Source organism: Ambystoma mexicanum, chromosome 2p (genome assembly GCF_040938575.1).
Source record: "Ambystoma mexicanum isolate Mex_15411 chromosome 2p, UKY_AmexF1_1, whole genome shotgun sequence".
Lineage (NCBI taxonomy): Eukaryota > Metazoa > Chordata > Amphibia > Caudata > Ambystomatidae > Ambystoma > Ambystoma mexicanum.
The window spans coordinates 1,054,041,291-1,054,068,114 of NC_090923.1; the positions used below are offsets into that span (position 1 = coordinate 1,054,041,291).

Consider the following 26,824-nt stretch of genomic DNA (forward strand, 5'->3'; position numbering starts at 1 on the left):
CACATCCACGTCACTCAGTTTCATATTACCAAGCCAGAGTATGGGACCTTCCCCGCAGGGAGGGTGAGGAGGGTCGTCAGTACTGTGACGAGGAAGAGTAGGACTAGGAGTAATGAAGATTACCGGTAAGTAATCAGAGCATTACCTCCACGTCCACTCTTCCTCGTCCCAGTACTTACTTCATGAGGTATACCAAAGCAGCAACGGGGAAAAGGTCCCAATGAGAAACATAGCTAAAAACAGTGCAGCAAACACACCCACAATAACGCTTAATTCACATCCCCACAGATAAAACTCCAACCACGAAGGAACCAACCCCCCCCCCGAGTGGGAGAAACTCAACCCATAGCGGTTGATGGAAATCCCTAGACCAGCCAAGGCGGCAGCCATACAAATCTCTTGCAGAGAAAAACCCTCCTTGCATCGGCCCAGGAAGCCGCCAAACCCCTGGCGGACCGCCCCTGATCGTGCGCAGGCACAGGCAGGCCAAAAGCCATATAGGCACTGGGATCACAACCCGGAACCATCGGAAAATGGAAAACCACAGATGCGTTTTGCCCAGCCCCAGCCGGACCACAAGCAATCAGAAGACTATCAGATTGGTGGGAAAAAGCAAACCTAGCCAAATACTCCAACACGTCCCGCCGGACATAATGTTAAGCCAAGCCACCTCCTCATGCATTCTCGGATCATGAAAGAAGTCAGGGAGAACCAGATCCTGAGAGGTATGAAAACCGAGGTACAATTTAAGGGAGGAACTTCGGGCCACACCTCAGCAGCACCGAGTCTGGCAGCACCCTCAGGAAAGGAGGGTGACATAAGAGAGCCCCAATCTCCCCAAGCCTACGGGCAGAAGCGAAGGCAATAAGAAAAGCAGATTTCAGTGTAAAAAGTTTGTTATCAATCTCGGAAAAGGGCTCAAAAGGAGGCCCTTGAATGAACCGTAATACAAGAGGGAGATCCCAAGGGGGAAGCCCTTTATCAGAACACCTTCAGAGTGGAGGGTCTAAGAGCATCCATTATGTACTCAACTACAGGATCTGAGAACCCCCGAGATATCAACCTAGACTGAGCAATAGCCACACTGCCCATTACATCCAGTGGAATTCCAACCGCAGATCACCTTGAAGGGGACACGGCCACCTCAGAATCAGCCAAGGTTCCTAGGACCGAAGCTCCAACAGAGAGGGGAGCCAACTCCGGCGGGACCAGAACTGAGCTAACGACAACACAGTCACCCTGGACACTCTGATGCGCCAAACCATGCGGGGCAGAAGGGGAATAGGTGGAAAGGCATAAAGGAAAACCCCAAGGCCACTGTACAGAGAGGGCGTCCATTCCCCAATCCCCCCGGCCTGAAACCGAGAGCAGAAGAGGCAAACTTCTGCTGAGGCCGGGGATGCAAACAGGTCTAGAACCGGGGACCCTAATCTGACACAAGTCACTGCAAAGACCTGGGCCAACAGGACCAGTTCCGCTGAGGAGTGAAAACCAGCATCTGAGAAGATCCGCTTGAACATTGTCCACCCTTCTAATACGTGAGGCCACCAGAGACACCAGATTTCTCCCCGGTGCCTATCAGCGCTGCCAGAGCATGCAAGGAACAGCTGGAACTCCTTTTGCAGTTGACATATGCCAAAGCCGTCGTATTGTCCGATCAGATCAAAACCGCCGACCGTCCAGCAACTCCTTGTAGTACACCAGAGCTTGGACAATGGCACAACTCTTGCCAATTGGATGATCGCCGGCTCTCCCCAGATCACACAACCCTTGAGCTGGGAGGACCCCCAATGTAGAACCTTTCTGCTGGCGTTGGTAGTAAGAGAGGCCACAGGAGGATGGACCATGCACACCTCAGCCTGTAGACCTGAAACCCCCCGCTACCACAGCAGGGAGACTCGCAGCGCTGGGGACATCGAAAACACAACTACGAAAGCCGAGACGTCGGAAACCAGTGGGAGAGAGTATAAGACACCAGGGGACATAACCGAAGACAGGCTCAAGGAACCGAAAAACGCAAGACGCCACGTGCCCCGTAACTTCAGCAACAGGCGAGCCGAGACACACTGCCTTCTGAGAACCCAGCGCAGACCAGCCAGCAAGCGCCCCCCCTGCACAACATCCAGAGTACACTCTCCCCAGACGTCCGGACAAGCAGTGCAGGGTCTTGAGACCCATAAGCAGTTGACACATCCTAGAAGGCATAGGGACCATGAACACCCGCAAGTAGAAAACTTGACCCTGAACAGGGAGAGGAACGGGCAAGACGGTAACTACTTGGACCGTGAGCTGGGTACCAAGGTCCTAACCATGCAAACCTGGACAGGAGGAGACAAGAACTGCAACCTATACCCCCCTCCGGAAGGAGCCCATTACCCAGGAAGCCGAACCCCACCGGTCCCATACACCTCAGAGAAGATAGAGACGAGGAGCCAGGGAAAACCGCCAGTCACTGCACTTACACCAGAGGAAAATCACAGGACGTTGAAGCATGCCTGCGCCACAATATAACAGCATGCTTGTCAGCCCACAAAAAGATCCGACTTATCAAAAGGAAGATACAGGACAGCCCAGAAGTCCAGCAGACCAGGGCCCCCCCAGCCGACAGAGGAGCCACCAGGCTGGTGTCAAAAGGGCAGAGTACTGTCACAAAGCAGGGCAAAGCAATCCATCCCGGATGGCAGACATCAAAGGCAACCCCCCACCTGTGGTATTCCTACACTGGAAAAACCCACTGAAGTGACATCCCCCTCCACCGGCACCAGGGGCTCTGAGAACCCCTCTAAGCACAGACATGTGCCACCATGTGCCATATCACTTCCCACAAGTCTGAGAGGAGGCGTGAAAGCAACACGTCAGCACCGGAGGACCTAGGCCCTAAAAGAAGAGACACTGGGAACCGTCTGAATGGCCATTACTTCCATGATGCATTTTCTATAATTCCATGCCGGACAAGGGAAAAGAAAATCATCTCCTTTGACCTTCCCTCGTGCAGTTCAGAGGAAGAGGACAGGACAAGGAGTCTGCGTCCATAGCTAGCACAGACCCAAACACACCACTAACTCGCCACATTACTGAGAGGTGGCTTGAGCCCTGTATCCAGTAGCTGGTAGCCCCAAGCTCTAAATCGTTCCAATGCATCCGTCTAGGAAGGATGAAATGCTGAGTCAGCACGCAGAGACTCGAACCCAAAGTGTAGACTATGCCAGGCCGGTACCCTTCAGGCCGGTTGCAGACGCGTCCAAATCTGCCCCGTTTCACAGGCTGCATGCAAAGAATGCAGCCAACATCTGGTGCATCCTGGGCTGCGTGTGTCTGAGGAGCGGGTAGTATGTGACATGCCTGTGACAGAACAGAGCCCCAGCACTTTCAAAAACTCTCTGCCACTGTCACCCCACGACAAGAAGCAGAGAGGCCACACAACAAAAGGGAAGGCTAGGCCATACTGCCAAGTGCTTGCCATTATTTCCAATAAAGATGTGTACACAGAGCACGAGGAAACGGCATGTTGAAGGAGTCAAGATGGCCATACCAGCAGGAGAGGGGAAAATATCAAGCACAGTCCTCCCCTCTCCTTACCTTCCCCCAGAGAATGCAGCTAACATCCGGTGCATCCTGTGCTGTGTGTGTCTGAGGAGCGGGTGGTATGTGACATGCCTGCGACAGAACAGAGCCCCCGCACTTTCAAAGACTCTCTGCCACTGTCACCCCACGACAAGAAGCAGAGAGGCCACACAACAAAAGGGAAGGCTAGCCCATACTGCCAAGTGCTTGCCATCATTTCCAACAAAGATGTGTACACAAAGCACGAGGAATAGGCCTGTCGAATCAAGATGGCCAAAACAGGAGGAGAGGGGAGAAACATCAAGCCCAGTCCTCCCCTCTCCTTACCTTCCCCCGGGCCATGCAGGACCCGGGACACAATGCTCACGCTGCGGTCCGGAGCCCAGCAAAGAACCGAGCGAGGCAATCCCGCTCAACTGTGACCCCAAGCCCCGCAGGTGGCCCAGGAGCAGCGCCGCACCTGAGGGAGCCGAGGGCCCCGCCACACAGCCCCCCCCAGGGGGCCAGCAATCGGTGCTCCCCAGTGCCCCGCACCGGGAAGAAAAAGTCCAACCTGCCGGAGGCAGGAAAAATTAAACTGAGTGACGTGGATGTGGGGGAGGAGTTATAGGAATTTAAAGAAATAGAAGAAGGTCCTGTGTCGGAGGCAGGGGCCTCATGAAGTAAGTACTGTGACGAGGAAGAGTGGACGTGGAGGTAATGCCCCCTGATTTGTGCAAATGTGCAAAAAGGGAAAATCTGGAACTGAATGGGCGCATCTTTTCTTGTTGCTAACTGGGTGATGTACTAAGATCATGCTCTATTTGTGATGTCATAGAAAATGAAAACATTGGTCTGGTTGAATGTCATTGATTGTGATGTTGTAGACAATCGGTGTGATGGTTTGTTTACAGGTCAGTGATTGTACGGTCAGAGACAGTAATACCACAGGTCTGATACATCACTGAATGTTTGTGATGTCATTCACTGTTAAAGCATGTGTCTGTTTACATGCCACTGACTGTGATGTGATAGCCAATTAGAGTGATGGGATTTTACATGCCAGTCACTGCACATAGTCAAAACATCGATCTGTTTACATGTCACTGTTTCTGATTTCATGAACAGTCAGAGCCTTGGCTGTTTATATGTCAATGGAAGTGATGTCAAAGACAGTCATAGTAGCCGGGTTCTACTTACAGCTCTGTTTACATGTCAGTGGCTGTGCTGTCAGACACAGCAAATCAGAGCGACTGTTTACATGTCGCTATTTGTGATGTCATTCCACCACCAGCGCACAGTAGGTTTGTATGTCACTGTGATGCCATACACGGCCCGGCCATTGGTCTGTTTATCCGTGACTGGCTGTGGTGCCATGGTAGGCAATGCATCTATTTCAATTTCATTGGCTGTGATTACAGTTTGTTGGGTAAATGTCTGATCAGGGGTCCTTCTGTTGAATGAGGGAGAATCCTTGGAGTTCAGGGACTCTCAAGCGTGTCTGCTATTGACTTTGTGGTACAGGCTGGTTTTCAGGCTCTTTTTATTTCCTCAGGTTTCTGCCAGAATCTGCGCGCTGGCTCATTCTGAATAACAGATCATCCGAGGCTGTCGCCATCTTGAGGAAAGCTGCTTTCATCAATGGGAAACAAGAGGAAGGAGAGCAACTCACTGTGGAGGTTAAACTAAAGAAGCAGGGTTTTCTGAAATGAGTTTATTCTGTTAGTGTTGTGCTTTTCCCCTAAAGAATGAATAGTTCCTGGATTTAATGGGATTTTACAAAGCACCACAGGGAACTGCGCAGAGGTCAAGATAGCATCAGAGTCAGCAGAGGAAGGGGGAGGGGCATTTACCTATGGTAGCTCTTATTGCAGAGCCACCAACACTCTCAACCCCCTTTGCCAGTGGTGCAGACTACAAGGGGGGGCGGCTTCTCGCAGCCAAACAATCCAGGGAAAGGCAGGGCCCCTTCTGGGAACATCAGACCAATGAATGCACGAGAAGAGGACTGTAGTACGAGGAGCCTTGGGATATCTTTTTTTATTTCCTCTGGTGAGTCATTTTTTGGAGCCTCAAGCAGAGCTCCAGTCATGTGCAGAGAGATGGAAAGTCAGGAGGGCCATTAACACCTCCGTGGATTCTTACAAGTGTGCAATAGTAGGTAATAGAAGATATACTCTACGCAAGATGTATTGTTTTTTGATAATACAGTAGCCCAATCTCTTATAATAATATCTAGTTTTATATAGCGCTACAAACCCGCAGGTAGCTAAGCGCTGAAATAACAGTTGATATTATTTTCCACTGTGTGGTACTCAATTTATCGACCTCAGAAGGATGAAAGGCTGAGTTGGACCTGCCAGGATTCGAACCTGCATCAGCAGGCTGCATACAGATGTCAGAACGAGTGCTGAACTCGCTGTGCTATCTGACTGGCACAGGGTGCTGTACAAACCTGTCACAAAGTGAAACCATATTATTAAGATGAAAATCATCCATTCTTTTCCCTAAATGTATATATGTTAAATGCTTTTTGTTGGAGTACAACTTGTATTCATAACATGCTTAACAATAAAATCAGGACTGTATCAAATAATGACTAAGAATAGGTGATGTTATCACACATGGGTATAACCCAGGGGAGACATTAAAGATATCTCGAGTGTGATATGATCGTATCACATTACATTATTGTACTGGAAGTCCTGCGCTCATAGTGGGGAAATGAAACAGCAAGCACTATTTAAGAATGCAGACTGTGAGCTAAATATCCTGAACCTATGTATGACAGCTTGAGAGCTTTGTTAAGGCATAAGATTGGTGCAAATAGGCCACTCTTTCAATGGGTTAGCCCTTCTTTTTCCCTTCCTACGCAACTGTGGGATGTTTAAGAGTTCTAGACTGGAAGAATCTGATCATGCTTCTAGGCTACATTTACATAATACAGGGAACAAGGACAGAGCTAGAAGAGAATAATTGGAGGAAGACGGGTTGAAAGATGTAAATAGGTGGTTCATGATGAATTATGACCCGACATAAGGGGCCTTTTATAGTGAATCATCAAGTGGTAAAGGAAAGGGTGGCTTATTCTTCCAGAAGAATGCGGATGTCTTTATGAGAGGCAGCATATGGCCTGGGTTTGGTCGGGGGAAGGAAGTTGACCAATAGTTTTTATGTTCCCATGCCACCAGTCCACCTTTTGCTAGATGCTCATGTTACAATATAAAATGCTAATGAAATGTGCACTTTAGGATTGAGCCGAAACCCCAACAGGAGAAATCTAGACATTGGCACACATGTAGAGTACCAGTTTAACTCTTGCCAGACTACTATGCAGACCCCATTGCATAATGGTGTAAAACTAAAAACCCAACAAGAGAATGTGTCGTCTGAAGTCAAAAACATGGAAAATGATGTAAGCAGAAAACCAGGAGTAGAGCCAGGCTTCTCCACTTAAGCCAATTATGTGACCCTGGACAGAGCATCATACCTGAAAGGGTTCTTTGCCAGCCACAATCGGCACCACCTAGAAGGAATTATGTTGTGTGCACTACACAAAGTCTTACTAATATATGCTTTAATAAACGAAATGTTTTCTCTATAGATACTCATTATATAGTTCATGTATATAGTGTACAATACAGGCCGATTTGTCGCGTAGTTTGCACATTGCATAGTCACTTCTGAGCCATGGATCTCTCCTAACAGAAAAGTGAAATACATGTCACGGGGTGATGGGGTCCGGTGGATGGATGCTAACTGTGTAAAGAGTCTGCAAGCACAACGTGTACTCTTCCCTGCCTCACCTACCCTAGTGGCTGGATAATGCAGACTCCCCTTACCCCAGTTTATGAGTGGGAATGTGGAGGGTACAGTGATCTAAGGCTTGACGTATGGTTATCTAGGCCAGCGGCTTCCCACTTGCCACGCATTGCTTTAGTTCTTCTCCCGTCTCTCTCACCATCCATGACATGTGAACGCCGCCCGCTGTTCCCCACTATGCCTGCTGGGGGACTCAGGAAAGCTCCCCTAGAGCTTAAACCTGCTTGCCATCACTCTCCTACTTTCCCGGTCATCCAGGATACAAACTTGTGACATTCAGTTTGCATGCAGATTTCTGCAGCAGATGGATCAAGCAAGCAACTAAAATACCTTACAAATTATATTCAAATTATCTATTCAGTGGGTTCAACTAGTTGGGACAGATGAAAAATAGGGTTGTTATAGGAGACATATAATTGAGGTCAAACCAGAGTGCAATCAAAAAGTAAGGGATGAAAGGTTCTGAATTAATCTTGGGGTCCCCTTTGATAGCAACCTCCGCCTGCAACAATTCTTCACTACCACTGCTGCTCGCATTAAACTCCTCAACATTTGAAAAATGTGCCAATTTCTTACTAAGAACTATTCAGAAACTCTAATCACCACCCTTGTGCTCAGATAAACTTGACTACTGCTCAGGCCTACATATTGGTCACCTCTCTCCTTGCTCCATCTGTACCAAATCCTCATCTTTGCTACCCGCACTTTCTAAAACCTCCCCCACTTGCCATTCACAACAGCTCCCTTTCAAGTCCCTTCTCCTAGTCCACAAAGATATCAATGGTCTTGCTCCGCAGCACCTGTCTGAGTATACCTCTGTTGACTCACCATCTCATTCTCCCACTCCTCCTCTGTACTCACCCTCACTGTCCCTTGCCCTCCCTGTGCCCCATCTCGCTTCTGCTCTGTCTCCTTGCTCACCCGCTCTGGAACCTACTGCCCACTCCTATCAAAGCCAATCAAACTGTGGATCACTTGAAGCTAAGTTTAAAGTTCCTTTCTACATAGAGAGCTCCCCTGGCTCTCCCTCCCCATCCTCCCTACGTCATTTTGTGTATTTATATAGTACTCCTATTTAGTTTGAAGCACATCCCCCTTTAGGTTGATGTTACCTTTGTAAGTCACCTGTTTCTTATACATATATATATATTGTCTGTTGGTTTTGTTTTGTTCCCAGTATATGTCCCACTTTTTTACACCCTCATAAACTGGCTCACCACTTATTCTCAACTTTGTGCTATTGCACAGGCACCTTTCTGTAAATGTGTCACTTTAAGTCATTTCTGGCTGAAATTGACATCACTGATCTTTGAATAAATACAAATAGAATTAGTGAGTTATGAGCAGGTCGCTAATGAAATGGCACAGCTTGCACACAGCATGCTGGGCACAAAAGTCAGTTACTATGTATGCATTGCTTTGTATATACATATGCTATGCGTACACCATGTGTTTAATTACAAAAGCATGTGAGGTCACAGCACGGCATATATCCTGAATCAGGACCCTCTGATCTCCACACTCCTGGTTGATTACCCCTGAAACAAGGCAGGTAGCTGAAACGGGATGGGTCCCAATTCAGGATATATGTGCCCTGCTGCGACTAGGTCCTCCCCACAAACCTTTGAGTCCCATTATAAGTTGGGCCTCAAGGGTGATACAGGTATCTCATTTGGGGCTAAGGTTTTGAATGCAGTTCCCCCAAGAATGAATAATTCTGTTTGTACTAAATATGTTCATATGCGCATCACTCAGGGTCAAAAGTCTGATTGTTGGTTGTAATGTGATACGATGGTTGCTTGGGTATTCCTTCAATTTGTAAGAAATGTGTGGAGGAAGAGGGACGAGGAGGTAATACCTTGATTACATAGGCAATCTCTATCACTCTAACCTCTATGCTATCTCGCCACATTAATGAACAGAATTCTTTCCTCTTTGCTCTTAATGCCATTATAGAGATTATAAAGTAGCTGTCAGATGGCTCATCAAATCAACCTATCATTACATTCTTAATTCCCATGGTATAATTAGGAAATATCTAACTTGAATTGGAGAACCTTATTTATTTATTCATTTTTACATTTCTAGCACGCACTTAGCCCTTAGGCATCTAGGCACTTGAATTAAGGTTACGGTTACAGAATTAGGTGAGATTGCTTAGTTACAATTCCAGTTTCACTTGAGGTTGCGGTTACAAATATAGCGCTAGTTGCATAGAAACACGCTAATAGGCTTACTGTTACAGCAGCATGCAAAGAAAGCATCATTAGTCAAAGCCACATCTCGTGTAGCAAAGGGCTACATCCGGTAAGTATACATGCAAAGGTGAGATCAGGTATGTGCATTAGGAGGAACCACGCCTCATGTTGCTGGGGTAAGTATCCAGTATGCATCAAGTTGTGTCAGGTGAGAACATAGATAGGAGGACCCACACCTTGTGTTGCAGGGATGCATCCTGGATGCAGGTATGTGAGTCAAATCAGGTAAGTACAGAGTTTGGGGCCACACCTCATGTTGCGGGGGGGCTGCAACCAATATGCACCAATGCCAGAGTCTGGACAGGTAGGTATAAAGATTGGAGGAGTTATGCTTTATGTTGCGGGTGCTACATCCGAGATGCATAGATGCAGAAGACAAATCAAGTAGGAACATAGATGGGATGAGCCATGCCTCATATAGCAGGGGGCTGCATCCGGGATGCATGGAAGCAGGAGACAACTCAGGTATGAGCATAGATTATAGGAGCCACACCTCATGAGGGGGCTGCAACTGGTATACCCAAGTACAAAAGTCAAATCAGGTAGATCTTGAAACTGGAAGCCAAGCGCACATGCTCAGGTATGCAGAGAAGTAGCCTCATGTCTTTATACTTGTCAATATCCGCTATTCGTGAAAGCAGAGCCTATGATCTTCCGGTCAGATAAAGCTTACCGGTATTCTCGCCATTCTGCTAGTGTCTGAATGCAGCTAGAAGGATCCAGGTTCTAGTGGAGGAGGTGCCAAGATCCTGTCGACGGTTTTAGTGCAGCCCTTCACCCGTCCTGCTTTCATCAAGAAAATGGTTGACCTGCTTCAGATTTAATAATTTGCTAATAGAATGCATTATATCTTATAGCAGACTCACAAAGAGAAAGATCTACGCGTGGTAGACAGCCTCTCCAGATATATCAAAAGGGCCTTGCGCATTTCCAGCAGATGGAGAATTTCCTTTTCCTGGAGAAGCCAAGAGACATAAAATGGATTGACCGGTTTGTACCACAATCCTGTTGGGAAAAACAGTCAAGTATGCAGAAGAAAAAAGGTGCACGCCCTGTGTTTTCAAAGTGTTTAGCCAAAGTGATTGCGATTGCTTTGGGCTTTGGGCGCACCACTCATACACTATGGAAATGTTATCCTCCTGCATAGCGCTTAACTATTGCAGCTGGCCTCTTGCATGGTTTCACACCTTACACCTTTTCACATGAAACCCAGTTGCTGTCAGGTGGATGTGGCTGGTGGAGGGACATGGCCAGATGGTGAGGGGGGAATGAGAATGGGACATGGGACAGGATGTTACAGATAGCTCAGAGAGGCCTAGAGGAGGACATCTAGGGCATGCTCAGTCTGGCCAACACGCGTTTCTAGCTCTCTCTTTCAACACCAGTTAGCCAATCCCAGTCCTTACTAAATCAGCTCTACCAGGTGCAGCTCCTCAAAATAAAATCAACACTAGAGGAGGGGGAACACAGCTAACACCATTTGCAAAGTGAGAGTCACAGGAGACTCAACTTTGGAGTAGGTTGGATATGGGAGAGCATTGTACTGAACAGGGGGATGTGGTGGGGACATGAGAGATTCAGGAGAAGGTGATAACATCACAGGTGGAGAACGAGTATAAGTAAGTAGTGCTAACGGAAAAGGAGTCCACTCTCTAAACAGGTGGACTGCCCTCGCCTTAAGACATTATTTTAATGCTAGATTTCTTTTGACTATTATTTGGAGTCAAAATTAGGTAAATATATGAAGGTCAAAATAAGTATAATGAAGTGTGGAACAAGTATAAAGAATGCACAAACAGCACTTGTTAAGTCAAATGCATATATTCAATATTTGTAAAAATAGAAAATGTCAGGCACACAATAATTACAAATCAATGAATCAAAAGTCAAGAATGTCCATAAATATCTCTAGAACTGTATAGTCACCTTTATCACATTACAATTACTGTGGCAAGTTGACACATACTCAGAACTCATCATTTGGAACTGAAAACACTTTGATGTTTCCGTATTGCAACAGATTCTCTGATGCTCCCGACGTGTTTCAGATAGCTCACACTATCCTTCTTTAAGCAAACTATTTTTAAAAAAGCGCATGCTGGGCGGCGTGCGCCACTGTGTCTGCACAGCAGAAGTTCTCGAGCTCATGGTTGCTCCAGTTATGCCTGTCCTTTACATTCTTCCCAAGGTATATAAGAGCTTGGTTGATCCCTCAGGGAGGCTGATTATTGCTGCTACGGGGAGCGTTCTGGAACCCCTGGCTCAATATCTCGATCAAGCCATTCAGCCATTGATTCAATCTAGCTCAACATCAGCCGTTAAAGACGGGCCTGTTGGTAGCATGCTGGGCCGCTCCCGGAACCCGCTAAGGACGTCTGGTGAAACCAGGCGTCCTGAGCGGGTCCCGCAAGCGGACCTCGTAATGAGGCGGTATGGGGTTAACGGCGCCGGCAGCTCTACCGGCGCCATTAACCCCATACCGCCAGGGTCATAATGAGGCCCAAACTCTATTGCAGAACACCGCTCATAAGAACGAAGATACCGTTAAAGACAAAATTCGAGTTGTAGCTTCCCACATAATTCTCCATCTCCTTAAATACAATCCCCCCTGTTTAGCTCATAGTTTACATCCGCTGCGCCCATCCACATGCCATTAGGACATGGGTGACTAGCAGGGTCTTGGCCAACCTCACATAACTGTAATGGCGGAAATGCTCACACGCATAATAGCACCTCCCAATTCTCCCAAATTTGGACTCCGGTCCCCCCGAGGGCTTTCAACCAAACAGCGCTTTGGGACCATAATAATGGTGAATGGAGCCATACAACTGACAAAAATGAATCAATGAATTACCACACTTAAGGCAAACATCTGGTGGACTGAGCATGAGTCCAACATTAGATTGAAGAATTTAACATCTCCTGGGGCCTCACATTTTGTTGAGGCAAGACACAACGTTGCACAGTTGCAGTGTATTATCCTTGAACAAGTAGTGGTACAATCAAGTGGTGGGGATATACATAGGTTATTACAAAGGGAGGGATTCTGGATTGAAACTTTGAACTCCTTGGTACCAAGGGGTATGAATTGTGAGTGGGACTTGTCTAGTTTTATTTAAAATATAGTAGGACTTCCTACATAGTAGTAGACGAGATTTGATAGAATGTGAACGGGACTTTAAAATACCATGGGCATGGTAGCCCAGGGCACAGCCCCGCAGGGGCTTGCATCGCCAAGGCATAACAGGGTGGAGAGGGCAAGCACCCGCCGTCACAAAAGCAAGATGCAGGCAGGAAATGGGGCCATAAATAGGGCCCTTAGAAGGAGAGCCGTGCAGGGGGAGAGGCCTATTTGCTTGCCTGCTCCCCCTGCAGCAAGTCATGGTTGTCGTACCTGAGTACGTGTTGTACATGATCTGTGGCGGCGTGGACCAGCCGGCAAACTTTGGGGCGCAGTCATCACTTTGCGCTGCCCAGTGGTGAAGAAGCGTGGGGAATTCCCACGGTGAAGCCCACAGTGATACATGTGCATCCAGACACATCAAAGGCGCAAGGGGATTCCAGTCAGCTCTGAGGTGAGGCTCCAGTGGCAGTGGTGCAGAGTGGGGAGGGGAAGCGAGGCCAGAGATCCATGTGGGCCAAGCTCTGCTAATCAGGCGGAGTGTGCAGACGTGGATGCCCGCGCCTCCCAAGAAAGCTGGTGAGTGAAGGCCAGGCCCAGCGTTCTTATCCGCCCAAGGAAGCCCCAGGAAAGGTCCTGTGCAAATCCCCTGCACTAAGCAGGGGGGAGCAGCAGGTAGGTAAAGCATCGCAGTGAAGAACCCCAGAGGGGGGTGGCTGAGTTTACCGATCACATGGGCGCAGAGAAAAGGACCTAATAACGCGGCAGCCATTTTGGATCAGTGAAATCAAGGGCTCCCAAAATAAAAGAAGGATAAAGAGCGCGGCAGCCATCTTGGGGTGTGCTGGTGAGCAGGCCCAGCATACAGGGGCAGCTGAAAGAAAAGGACAGTTCTGGGAAGAGATTGAATGGCAGCTATCTGGGATGAGGAACAAGACAAAAGGATTATACAAGCAGTGTTCTTCTTCGGCGCCGCAGTGCTTTGGGGAAAAGAATGAATAAGCAATGGATGAGTTCATGTTTACAGTCTGAGTGAAGCTGCAAGCAACAGGCACAAAGGCCCCCAGCATACAGGAGCAGCAGGACCATACATAGAATTTTGGGGGACATCGTTAAGTGTTAAGATCAAAGAAGAGAACAGGGAATGGAAACTCCAGAGGAGATGGCAGATCTTATGAGAAGAATCAGGGCAGCCACAAAGGACAGAGGGGTGGACTGGCTCATAGCAAAGGCAATGGCAAAGGAGGAGAAAGAGCAAGAGACTATGGTAGTGTTGGAAGATACCGAGGGTGAGGACTACGTGCCCAATGAAATAGAGAACAAGACATTGGAGGGTTATCCTGAAGCGCCAGAGGGAATGGACGCAGTTCTAAAAAGGAAAGGCATGGAAGAGGAGAATGAACCACCAGCAGCCAAAAGACCACAAAGAGGCAGGAAGGCATCGTGTAAGGTGGCGGAAGATAGTGGGGAGACGGATGTGCTGACTCAGAAGTAGCAGATGAATGCCAGTACTAAGAATCTGCTAGGGGCCTTCACAGCTGCAGCAGACCAGGACTCATTGTGTGAGAGGATCGCAGAAATTATAGAGATGCATGTAGAGAGAGCGCTGAAAGGTTTGCATGACAGCAGGCGGGTCGAGAATGTGAATGCTTGCAGGGATAACTATGGGTTGCAGGCCGGGCAAAATGTGAGAGGCGGCACAAGCGCAGCACTGGGGGAGAGAAGCAAGCCCGCAACAGAGGGGGATGATGGAGCCAGTGCGGCAGTGCTTGCGAGGGGCGCAGCAGCACCCAGTTTGTCCACGCACGGGAGGGGTGCAGCTCCTGAGCTAAGTGGAAGAGAGCTAACAGGAAGGGAGGGAGCGATTCCTCTACCAGTGGGCTTTCCTGGGGAAGCATGGGGGCTCGAAAACAGGGGCGTCCAAGGGGCGGTAGAAATAGCAGACATCGGCGCATCAGCAGTGGGGGTCAGGAGAGGCCCATGGTGCATGCCATTGACCACTAGGGCTGCAGGCTTAGTGTGACATGTGCCATTGGGAATCAAGGAAAGAATTTGGAGCACAGTATTCATAGAGATATTCATTCTGCTCGAGCTAGAGTAGGTGGGGCTGGATATAGTAAAGGAGGCCAAGAAAGAGGACGACAGGAGGGATCGCAGGAAGAGAGTGAGGAAGGAAAGGAACATCATGAATTGGCTACATGCCTTCAGTAGGTGCACCTCCATCATGGTGGAGAAGTTCCCAGGGGACGCTGCTGCGCTCATCACATAGGAGCAGAGCATCCATGAGGCTCATGAAAAGTATGGGGTGACGCCTGGCTGGAGTACGATGAAGGGCTCAGGTTGAAGATGCAGATGTTTCCAACCATGAACTGTGATGATGAGTATGTGTCAGGGTACATCCATAAGATGATAGCTAGCAACGGGCAAAAGGTCTTACCAGTGGGGGAGCATGAGCAACCAGGGGAAAGGAAATATCTGAGCTAGTGGGGCAGGCCCTACCAGGGTAACGATAGATGAAATTGGCCATTTCAGGGCGGGGGTGGTGCCTGGTCCAAGGGCAGTGGATCGGGAAGGGACACCACCTGCTGGAAGTTTGAGAAAAGGAACTGCTCTGGGGGGCACATTGCAAGTTTAGGCACGTGTGCAGCAAATGCGGCAGAGAACACACAGCCACTCGGTGCGGAAATAAGGAGCAACAGGTCCCCAATCAGGGGGAGCAGGCTAAGCAGAAGGGAGGGGGTACCTAGTGTGGGGGTATTTGCCCCAACCCCTATCAAGCTTGAGAAAATGCGGCCGCTGCTGAATTCCTGTCATGACAGGGTAGCCACCGCAGCACGTTTGGGGGGTTTCTCAGAGGGTTTCAAGATACCTTGTATCAACGTGCACAGCGGAGTGGTCCCAAAAAACCTGAAGTCAGCATCTGTTAAACCGGAGATAGTGGCGTTGAAACTTAGCAAGGAGATAAAGCTAGGGAGGATAGATGGGCCATTCAGAGAGCCCCCGTACAAAGAATTTGTGGTGTCCCCACTAGGGGTGGTCCCCAAGAAAGAAGAGGGGCTATTCAGGCTGATATACCATCTCTCATACCCAAAGGGGGCTTCAGTGAGTCAGTGGATTATACTCCTTCGACGAGGCTCTAGACCTGGAGAAGGAGGCAGGAAGAGGGGCTCTGCTGGCAAAGGCGGACATTGAGTCAGCGTTCCGGCTGTTGCCAGTCCACCGGGATGGCATTAGGTTGCTGAGGCTCCAGTTCCAGGGCAAGCTCTAGTTCAACAAGTGCATGCCCATGGGCTGTGCTATCTCGTGCCACTATTTCAAGCTATTCAGCACTTTCCTTGAGTGGGCAGTTAGATGAAGGTGCACAGGGGCAAGAGTGGTGCACTACCTGGATGACCTCCTACTTGTAGGAAGGAGAGGCGAAGAAGGTTGTGGGGTTGCGCTAAGGGCTTTCGAGCAACTGATCAAGGAATTGGGTGACACGCTATCCAGGGAGAAAACTGTTAGGCCAACCACGGACCTGACTTTCCTGAGTATTGAGATCGACACCATTGAGGTACTCTGGAGGTTGCCAGCAGCGAAAGTGGAACAGTTCAGGGAGGCTCTCCGAGAATTGGGGAAAAAAGAGAAGGCAACCCTAGTGGGGCAGCTCAACTTTGCAGGCAGGGTGATCCCAGCGGTCAGGGTTTTTGCAAGACAACTGGCCCTTAAGACAGTAGGTCTGGCGCAGGTTCACCAGCGTGTGCAGCTAGGGTAGAGGGTGAAGAGAGACCTCCAAGTGTGGGAAAACTTTCTGAAATCTTACAACAGGGTGTCAGTATTGAGTGAGCCATGGCAGTCCTGCCTAGAAATGGAGTTGTTCACAGACGGCTCACAGATGCCTCATGTGGCGTGGGGTTTGGAGTGTTTTTGGCAGGGAGCTGGTGCGCGAGACCATGGCCAGGGGCATGAATTGAGGAAGGGATTACAGGGAACATAACGTTCCTGGAGCTGTTCCCCATAGTAGTCAGCTTCCACATATGGCAGGAGAGGTTGGTCAATAAGACGATCACATTGTGGTGCGACAACCAGGCAGTGGTGCAGGTAGTGAATAGCGGCACAGCTAGCTGGCCCTTAGTGCTTTCCCTGGTAAACATTTTAACACTGACATGGCTGAGACTGAATCTGGAGGTGAGGGCAAGGCATATCCCGGGTGTGCAGCACAGCACAGCTGATGCTTTGTCTCGTTTACAGCAGCAGAGATTCAGTCAGCTCGCGCCAGGTGCAGAAGAGGAGATGTCGGTGGCACCGGAGTGGCGCTGGGGATAGCGAGGAGGTTCTAAGGACACGTGTGGACAATTCAGTGGCCCCAAGTACGTTGCAACAGTACAATGGGCATTGGAGGAGCTTTCTTGAGATAGCTAAACCCTGTGGGTCATTTGGGGAGCAGGATGTGCTGAAGTTCGTAGCAGGGGCACGCATGGCCAGCAGAAGCAGGGCATGGGCAGCCACCACCCTAGCGGCAGTGGCTTTCTTCACCCGGAACCAGAGGGGAGGCAGACCCCACTAAGAGCAAGGTCATAAAAGCAGCCATGAAGGGGTGGAGGAGGTTGGAAGGAAGGGAGCCGGATCACAGGCGGCCCATCACCTTCCTAGATCTGACAGGCATTATGAGCGAGGCCATGGTCATATGCTCAGGAGCTTATGAAACCAGCCTCTTCAGGGCAGCTTTCAGCTTGGCAAAGAAAGCAGGGGATGGACAAGAAGGCCTCAGGGAGGCTGATGTGGTGCTGCAGGAGCAAGAAGTGGCCATGTTGCTGAGGAGGTCAAAGACAGACCAGGCTGGGAAAGGGCAAGGGGTCCGGCTGCACTGCATAAGTGAGGACAGCTGCTGCCCGGTATGTCTGCTGCAAGTTTTGTTAGTGACACAGCCCTGGGGCGCAAAGAATCTGTTAATACACACGGATGGTCTGCCGTGGGTGATTGGCCACTCGTTCATATCGAGAGCGGTGGAGTGGTAGGACACCAAGAGACATGGAAGAGGCAGGGCCTTGCCAATACGGACATTCTACGGTTTGGTAAGCGAGGGATGACATGGGAGGATCTGGACGAAACTCTGGGAGAATTATTGGAGGAGTGGGACCCTCCTGACATACTGATTATACAGCTAGAAGGGAATGACCTGGCCCACTTGAGAAGAGGGGTCCTGGTGCGCAAAATGTGGCGCACTATGTGGGCATTGAGTAAGAACCTGGGGGCGTGTGAACTGATGTGGTCAGAAATGATTCCTAGGTTTATATGGAGTCAGGCCAAGTCAATCGCAGTGGTTGAAAAGTCCAGAAAAAAGCTGAACATGGCAATGTCAAACTTTTGCAAGTGGGCTGGCTTCTTAACAATCAGGCAAGGGCTCATAAATCTAGGAGTGCCCACCTATTATCAGGAGGGAATTGGGTGCACCTTTTTCGATATGGGCTGGTACCTTTTTTTTCTGAACTTGAAGGATGCTGGAAAAAATGGACAAGTAAAAGAGAGCTGGCTGGAAATAAATAAAGGAACAGAGGAAGGTGAAAGGGGGTGCAAAGGAATGTGAAAACGGAAAGGTGCTGCCGATCGTCTGTGGGTGTAATAATGTATTGAATATGTTATTATGTTATTGTTTGGTTTGCATTGACAGTGTGGAACATGTGATAATAAAACTGCGGCCTTGTTATGCCACAAATGGAGAATTCGGTCTGGCCTCAGTTATTTAGAAAAGGTGGGCTACAACGAGATGCTAGGTAGCTTACTGGATGGGAGGGGGCTGTGATGCTGGAAATGCATTGGAGGGACAGGGCCTCCCTGTCCTTGTCCTGTAGTCCTTTTTCATTTGTGTTCTGTATTGTTTTCTGCCCAGGAGTTCATGTGGGACTCTTGGCGGTGCAGCTCTCTTTTGGTTTGGTGTACAGACCCATGGGATACCCTTATGGCACCCATGGGTGGGGGTACAACCCTGTGCCCCTACTGCATGTTTTCTGGACACCTGTGTGTGGCCCACAGAGCAGGGTACAAGCTGGTGGCAGCCCCATGCTGAATTTGACAGGTGCTCTGAGTATCCTCCATTTTGGGATACCCAGGCCCTGCCATTGGAATCAGTTGATTCCTGATAGGAAACAAGATGGCCCCTGTGGCCTCTTGCTTTCTATTGCCTGTTACCTCGTTTTCCCAAGGTCCTGGGAAGCCCTGACTCTGTCCCTTCCCCCTGACTGGCTGTTGGGTGGAATTTCCATGTATGGTGTTGTTGTGAAGTCCAGGCCAGACTTGCTGGAGCCTTCCCAGTGACTGTATGTTGTGGGTACACCCTGTGGGTGTGACATGGGTGAATGGAGTGTGTGACCAATATGCACTTCTTGTTGTGGATGTCTGGGATCTCTGGTTTCTGGTGTTTGACACAATGACTGAGACAGCCCTGCCCGAAACTGGTATGAATGCAGTGTGCAGTGTTGAATGGCTGGCTACTTGTCCCAATACACATTCCTTGTTGTGAGTGTCTGAGAGGGAGGAGGATGGCCTGAATGCACTGTATGCCTGATTGGCTGACTGACTGCATGAATGCCCTTCTGTATGATTGGCTGCTGAGTGTGACCCAGCAGTGTGGATGAGAGACAGAATAGTATATCTGGGGACCTCTCGCCACTTTGTTCAGAAGCTGAGTTGACACTTGAAGAGTAACTGGAACTGCTTATCCTTGACGCCCAGCTGGAAGAAGAACTGCTGCTGCATTTGCTTCGACCAGATCCGAAAGCTGTCGAGTTCAACAACGACTCATCCGAGAAAGGACCTGGTTAGGCACCCTCTTCCTGTGCTCCGAGGGACCATCGAGCACTGCTAACCTTTGCCGAAGCTCCCTGGAAGTCAGACCCTCGAAAAGCTGCCGACCGGAGACGGGGACCGCTGAGGAGAACGAAGTGAAGCACCCGGACATCGATGCCGTCGAAGTCCATTGCCGTCGACCAGGGTTCTGAGTATCGCCGTAACCGCTGGAGGCCCGTCGAAGCCGTGTTGCCCAGAAGAGGGGACCGCTTGACGCCATGCCGCCAACGACCGGAGCCGCCCCCTCCTTTGCCTAAGACTGTTGAATCGAAGAACTCCATTGTCCGCACCATCGACCGCTTTGTCCCACCGGAGAAAGTTGAGGACGCTGACGCGCCGAGGAGAATCCGCCAGTGGGTTTCCCGTCACCCGAAGACCACAAAGACTCCGATGACTCGCCGCCCTTGTCGGGCCACAGTTTTTCAGAAACTCTTTGTGGTCCTGAACTATCAAATACCGAGGTGCCCCGCACACCTCATCCTCGCAGGACGTCGTCGACAAGCACCGCCTGGATCGACGCTTTGGTCTCGGCACCACTGAACTTTCTATCAATGCCGTCGACGCCAAGTTCACCTTCTTCGACGCCTCTCGACGATCCGTGGCTCCTGCTTTAAAGGGAGTCACTCAAAAAGTATCCATCGACTCCTTTTCGAAGAACTCTGCTCTACCAGATACATTGGGGGGGTAGAAACATTATAGAAGGAAATAAGACTTATAGAACAATATACGGACTGGGCTTGTGATATATCTTTACTTTACAGGTTGCCCAGGTGGGGGGATCTCCACACAGAACTGTGTCTAGTGGTGGGGGCCAGTATTATGCCAATTGTTCTAACCAACTGCTTTCCTCCTATGTCTATTGTTGGTTGCCTTTATTAAGTGATCTGTGTGACATTTGACCAGAGTATAGTTGATGCACTTTAATGAGATCTAATAATAATTGTGGTACCACTTTAGAACTGTATATATTTGCCATTGTAGATTTTCTGAGCACAAAGTGAGTTAATGTGATAGTGTACATAACCTTGAATATTAATTATATAAAGACTGTGTTTTAACTAATACAGTGTCTGGACATTCCTTTGTGGGGGCTTGGGGACTACACTGTACTTAAGAACCAGCCTGCATCACCTCCTGAAGCTAGGCCTTAATTGCTCATCCATTGCTACCATAATAGAGAATCTTGGCTGGGGTCCTCTGTGCCTCTCCTCTACCATATAGAGAGCAGAAGTACAGACCCCCCCTCCAGTCTTTACAGGGGTGAGCGGTACCCGACTGCCCATGTTAATATATGAGTGTTAGATTGTCAGCTGGTTCCATGCACAGTTTATTTTGTTCATCAGTCAGCCGATTAAGGTGATATGAAATTGATACAGCATCAATCTGATAGAGGTCTACCCCAATTTGCTATGAGCACTGAGTATGGATTACACTGTTTATGTTCAACAATCAGGGCATTTTAGATTGTGCGCTAGTTTAGATATTCCAGAGAGGTTGCTCCACGGGATAGTTTTAAATTGGATTATGTTTAAGATAAGGTGAGGATGACCATTGTTGTTACAGGCCATGTGACCTGTATTGTTACATTTATTCATGAAGATTCTGTGAAATGTGGGGGATAGTTTCTTTGGTTTCCACACAGGTGATACGCCATTCATGAATCATGCTGGTTTTTACATGTATTTTTTATCAGCGAATTGAAATTGTACTTAGAGCATTCTAAGATGAGTGTTACCCAGATTGTGCGCTGGTTTTTATTCCAGACAGGTGACTCATTGCAATTGAGGGTGCATAATGTGGATCTTAGACCATTCTAAAATGGCCGCCAGGTTTGCCTGCTTTTGGGGGGTCGTTTCCTACGTCAGTGCCGGCAGTCAAGTGACTTTTGGCTTTTAATCACAGATGTGGGGCACTTGACTGGTTTTTCAGTTTAATGCCTCGCTGTCCGTCTTTATATATATATAGATACATTTATTTAGTTTCAATTTGAGATTTCTTTATATGGACTGGCAGAGGTTCAAATTGTTCTATAGGTGAATTACATTCCTTGGAAGCGCTGTTGTGAATGTGCATAACATTTAGGAGTCGTTTTGTGCGGGCGAGAGTGGGGTAAGTGCAATGTCACAACACTCTCTTGGGAACTTGTGACATTATTCTTAATTGTCTGATATGGAGATTGAGGTTTATTTTTCCTTCTGGTTGTAGGTTAATATGCTTAAAGACATATGACTGCATGTGAGGTCAGTGTTATACTTTGTGAATTATAGTCTGTGATGATCTGAAGTAATGTTCGCAAACATACATTAAGTTTGATCTATTGTAGGTTGGTTCAATTGAGGAATTTGAACACAAGAATGACAACTGTTTAACGATTGAAGAAGGATAATGTGATCTATCCGAAACACGTCGGGAACATCAGAGAATCTGTTGCAAATCGGGAGCATCAGAGAAACTGTTACAATTGTAGATTTTCTGTATTCATCAGATGTCAGTTCCAACTGATGAATTATGAGTATGTGGCAACTTGCTACAGTTATTCTAATGTGATAATGGTGTGGTCCTAGAGATATTTATGGACATTCTTGACATTTGATTGATTGAAATTATTGTGTGTCTGACATTTTGTATTTTTTATGTTGACAAATATTGATTTTGTGAAAGTGTTGTTTGTGCATTCGTTACACTTGTTGTACACTTCATTATACTTATTTTGACCTTCATATATTTACATTATTTTGACTCTAAATAATGTCCCAAAAAAGTATTGGTATCAGGGATTTGCCTCAACACGAGTGTATCTGGGTTACCCATTGTATCAATGGGTCTTGGTTTTGTTCATATATTTTTACCTTTTAGGTGTAAGATATTACCCAGTTCACTGTAAATGGATTTATCTAGTTTTCTAAACAAGTTGTGCGTCCCTACCACCAGAGTTTGTTTAATGCTAGAAAATGGGGCAAACATTGGCAAAGTCCACATGTCTGGTTTGTAAATGTAGAGGCTATGTTTTTTTGTACGTGCCCCACATGACAACAAACTCTTATCAGCATTTGAAATGCCGGAAGTATTGGCTTTGACAATAATTGTTTTAGAAGGATCCACTATGGCCTTGCTTTAGGGGATCGCATTACATACAAATATACAATTCTGCAAGTGAGTAGGGCAACACATATTAGGGACCCCAAACAATGCCCCTCGTTCTGATCCTTCCCTATTTGCGATATATGTTCATCAAACACATTCTCTTGAGTCATGATTGGCCACCTTTTGGGCCTCTTTTAGTATGCATAGGATACCGGACTTCCAATCAAACTGTTATGCCTATCCAGAATGCAGAAGTGCCAGTGGACTTTCATACCTTTATGTCCCAGAATTCCCCACTGCCCATATCTGCCCACTCTGGTCCAATCCATGGTCAGATTATCCTCTAAGCGCTTCTCTCTCAGTATCTGCATCTCTCTGCTCATATCCTTCAACCCCTGAGCTCTCTCTCTGCCTCTCTGTCTCAATTTCTTTGTCTCCCCATCTCTCTCTTCCCCTCTTCTCCTCTACACTGTCCCCTTCTCGCTCCCCTAAATTTCCCAACTCTGCCCCTGCATCCATCCTTCCCACCTAAGACACTTCCTCTCAACTCACTCCTCTCTTGCTCTCTGTAACTTTCCTTATCATCCTTCTCTCACAGTGTCCGCCCCTTTGTTCTGACCCACCCGCTTACTTCGAATTGCCTACCTCCTCCCTTTTCTATTTTCCCATCCACTGGCTTCCTCTTCCCTACCACTCCCCCACCATCCCCTCCTTGCATAGTTTCTGTGTGTGTTCGAATGCCACCCTCTCCATAATCTGCCTTTCTTCACTTCCCTTCCTCTCCCCATCCTATCTCTTTATCTTTCTCCATACCTTATATATCCCAGCCCGCACCACCATCTGAATAACCTACCAACATCCTAACCTCTCCACCTCATGCCCTCTCCATATTCACTTCTCCATCCCCACTAATTCCGTCCACCCTCACCCTCCAACCCAACCTTTCGACTCCTCCCGTTTCCCTCCATCACCACCCAGCTGTTGCCCCTCTGTCCATCCCCAACCCTCCCCACTATACCTTGCCTTCTGTAGCCTCTCCACTCCCTTCCTCCCCACTCAGCACTCTCTCCTATGTCTGTCCACAGCCCCCAATTTCCCTCTCCACTCCCCTACCATCCACCCCACCATCTCTATCATCTACACAACCCCTCTCACCGACACACCATTTCCCCAGCTTTTTCAACCTCACTTCCTCCACCTTCAACCCTGCTTCCCTTCCATGCTCTCCATCTGCTCACTACTCCAATACCTGATCCACAATCCCACCCGCTCCACCATACTCCACCTCTACTGCCAACCCATCACCCTCTCCAGTGCCCCAGGCACCGAATATTCTCCACTTCCTCCTCCTTACTGTCCCCACTACCTCTGCCCACCAAACTACCCTCGCCATAATCCCTCCCTCTTCACCACCCCTCTCCACCCTCTTCCCCCTCTATTTCCACACCTCACCTCTGCCTCTCACTTCTCAAATTCTTCTCTTCACTAGCTTCTCCAGTACCCTATCCACCTCCCCCTGCTCTACCACCTCTCGTCATCCTCCCTGCCCTTCTCACCATCCACACCAACCTTCCACCTTCCTCCAACTACCCCATCATCTCTCTTTCTCCACCTCTCTCCCTCTCCTCTTTTCTCCCCCTCTTACCCTACTCTCTTTCATGATCCATCTACTCCCTCTTGAGCAGTCCACTCAAGAAATCCTCACTGAGGTGGTGAATGATGTTTTATGGCTGACTAGTAGCTTGGACCTTTTTTTTTTTTACCTCCGGCTACAATGCCTGCTAATGTAGATCTCTGGAGAATTGGGACTTCCAAGTGGGATACGTGATGTGTGGGCATCTCCTCTGCAAAAGATCTGTCAGGATCACATGTATATGTATATGCTTTAATCAATTAATCAATCAAGCAATCAGATTTTTTGCTTTGTTAAAATCATATAACCCCACCTATATATCAATCCCTAAAATATTATGCAGACAATAATAAAACCTAAACAGAATGCCAAAATCCACTTTATATATGAATTGGATGTCATTCCAATTAGAGAAAATGAATGTTAACAATGCCATTTAAAACAATCCTGAAGCCCAGGTCAATCATGGGTCCATAGCAACCAGAAGATTAATGAAAGCAACCTGCCGCTGTTTGAAGCCAAAGTTCTTTAATTGCAAAATTAAAATGTGGTTTTCAAAATAGGATCTTGGGCCTCATTACGACCCAGGCGGTAAGTTACCGCCTGGGCCGTGACTTTACCACCATGGCGTAAACTATGTTTACGCCATGGTGGTTGGCGGACTTACCGCCCCATTCCGACCTTGGCGGGGCGGTAAGTCCCCAATCCCCATTTACCCTTCCCCATTCCCATTTTTGCCCCATAGGGCATAATGGGAGTGGGGAAGGCGTTAATTACGCCACCGTAAATTACGGTGGCGTAATTAACTCCATGGTCCCTTAGCGCCATGGATTTTAACACCTGCTAAAAGCAGGTGTTAAGTCCGCCATGGCGCTAAGGGACCTCGTACTCAGGCGGTAAGGGTCGGCGCTGTTAACACCGCCGTAAAACCATTACCGCCTGAGTCGTAATGAGGCCCCTTGTGTTTATTGTATTAGGAACAAAAAGTTGTCAGAGGTACAGTTGTTGGTCCAAATGGCCTACAGAGTTCTCACTTCTAACTGGCAAACCTAACTTTCACGATCATCCTCCTAATATGAGGTTTTATATTGTCTAGATATTTTTCCAGTCCAAAATCAGACTTAAATGGACGGTATCTGGTGACAGGTTTCTTATATTGTTAAACTGCCCCACTGTCAGAATTCTTTCTAGGAGGTTTTTATTTGACAGTCCAATACTGTGTAAACCAGAAAATAGGTAAGAACATACAGACATGTCCAATCATTTCTGAATATGTTTGATCCTCACCTCGTGAGCGAACACGGTCTATAATATATATTGACTGAAAAAACCTTAGTTAAGGTGCAGTTAAGTTGTGCAGATTTAACGCAAACATTCAGCAGATGTAGGAAGTCATGAGCAGCTTAACTCAGCGCGCACCCATTGATTTCCCCTATAATGCTATGTTCCCCGTAATGCCATTTTGTATGTCATTGTGAATCCCTTCCCTTATAATATGTATGTGCTCATGGGCTTTGCAACGGGAACGTGCCGAATTAAGCCCCTTCTCCATCAAATATTTTAACAACTACTAGACAGAATAAACCCAGACCCCTCCCAGAAATTGAGTCAACGGTTCCTGCCCAAGTTGTTTTGTACCTGGTACAATTCCGTCCAGTTATTTTTGCTGTCCGCTGTGCAGAAATTATTACTTTTTCTCTATGGGAAAATGAATGAGACTAGGCCAAAAAAATTGGTTTTGTTGCTTTCTTAATACATTTTAAATTTTTTAATGAATCTTGCCCAAACTTTTCAGTCTTGGCTGGGGGAGTGGTAACACACTTTTTGTTTGCAAAATACCAGCCAAATCCATCTTGCGAGTCAAAACATATAAGCAATTACATTTTCGGGTTTCCGATGTATGTATCTCGATACTCAACTTAACTATAGTGCAGTGATCGCCGCTCTGTAATATATACACATTACAGGGCATGTGGTAGCGTCCCTGTAGTTATGGTTAAATTGCTCAACCCATAGGAAGAGCACTTTTTGGCCGGCTTATAACTTCGCTCCGCCCCGGGACGAATCCTCACAAAACTTTGCAAAAAATATATTTTGCCCCGTCAGATTGATTCTGCAAAGTTGGTGAGGATTCGGTAAGGGGGAGGGGGCAAAGGTATAGGGGGGTCCCAAAATGTGTGGTTTTGCCCACAGACACAATGGAAAAAATGTTTTGCTCACTACATCTACAGCCCAAACCGCTGGACGGATTTTTTTTCGGCAGGAGCAATGGCTTGGTCCCAAAAGCGTGCTTTTGTAAATTTGGTGTAAGTGTCAGTACTTTTTTTTTAAAACGACCAAAAAGTAGGTAAAAAATAATTAATTTCTGATATCTGATATCTGAGTCCGGTCCGCAGACTCACTTCCCGGTTTGGTCTGCACCCGCTGATTGAATGGTCAAAAGCATGAGGTGCGTCATATTTTTGGGAAACCCCTGCCATGTTGAATTCGCAGACAGTGGCCGGTGTCCCTGAACATCGTGGTGGAAACATATTAAAA

The 26,824-nt window shown here is 47.8% G+C and overlaps 1 protein-coding gene across 1 annotated transcript in view; it reads left to right on the top strand.

The window, feature by feature from the left end:
- The window catches only part of LOC138567097 (solute carrier family 22 member 20-like), a 357,233-nt gene that overhangs the window by 189,442 nt on the left and 140,967 nt on the right, over nt 1–26,824 (top strand). Inside the window, exon 5 of the mRNA XM_069644967.1 lies at nt 5,099–5,222. Coding sequence (XP_069501068.1) covers nt 5,099–5,222 — 124 coding nt within the window. The remainder of the gene's footprint in view (nt 1–5,098; nt 5,223–26,824) is intronic.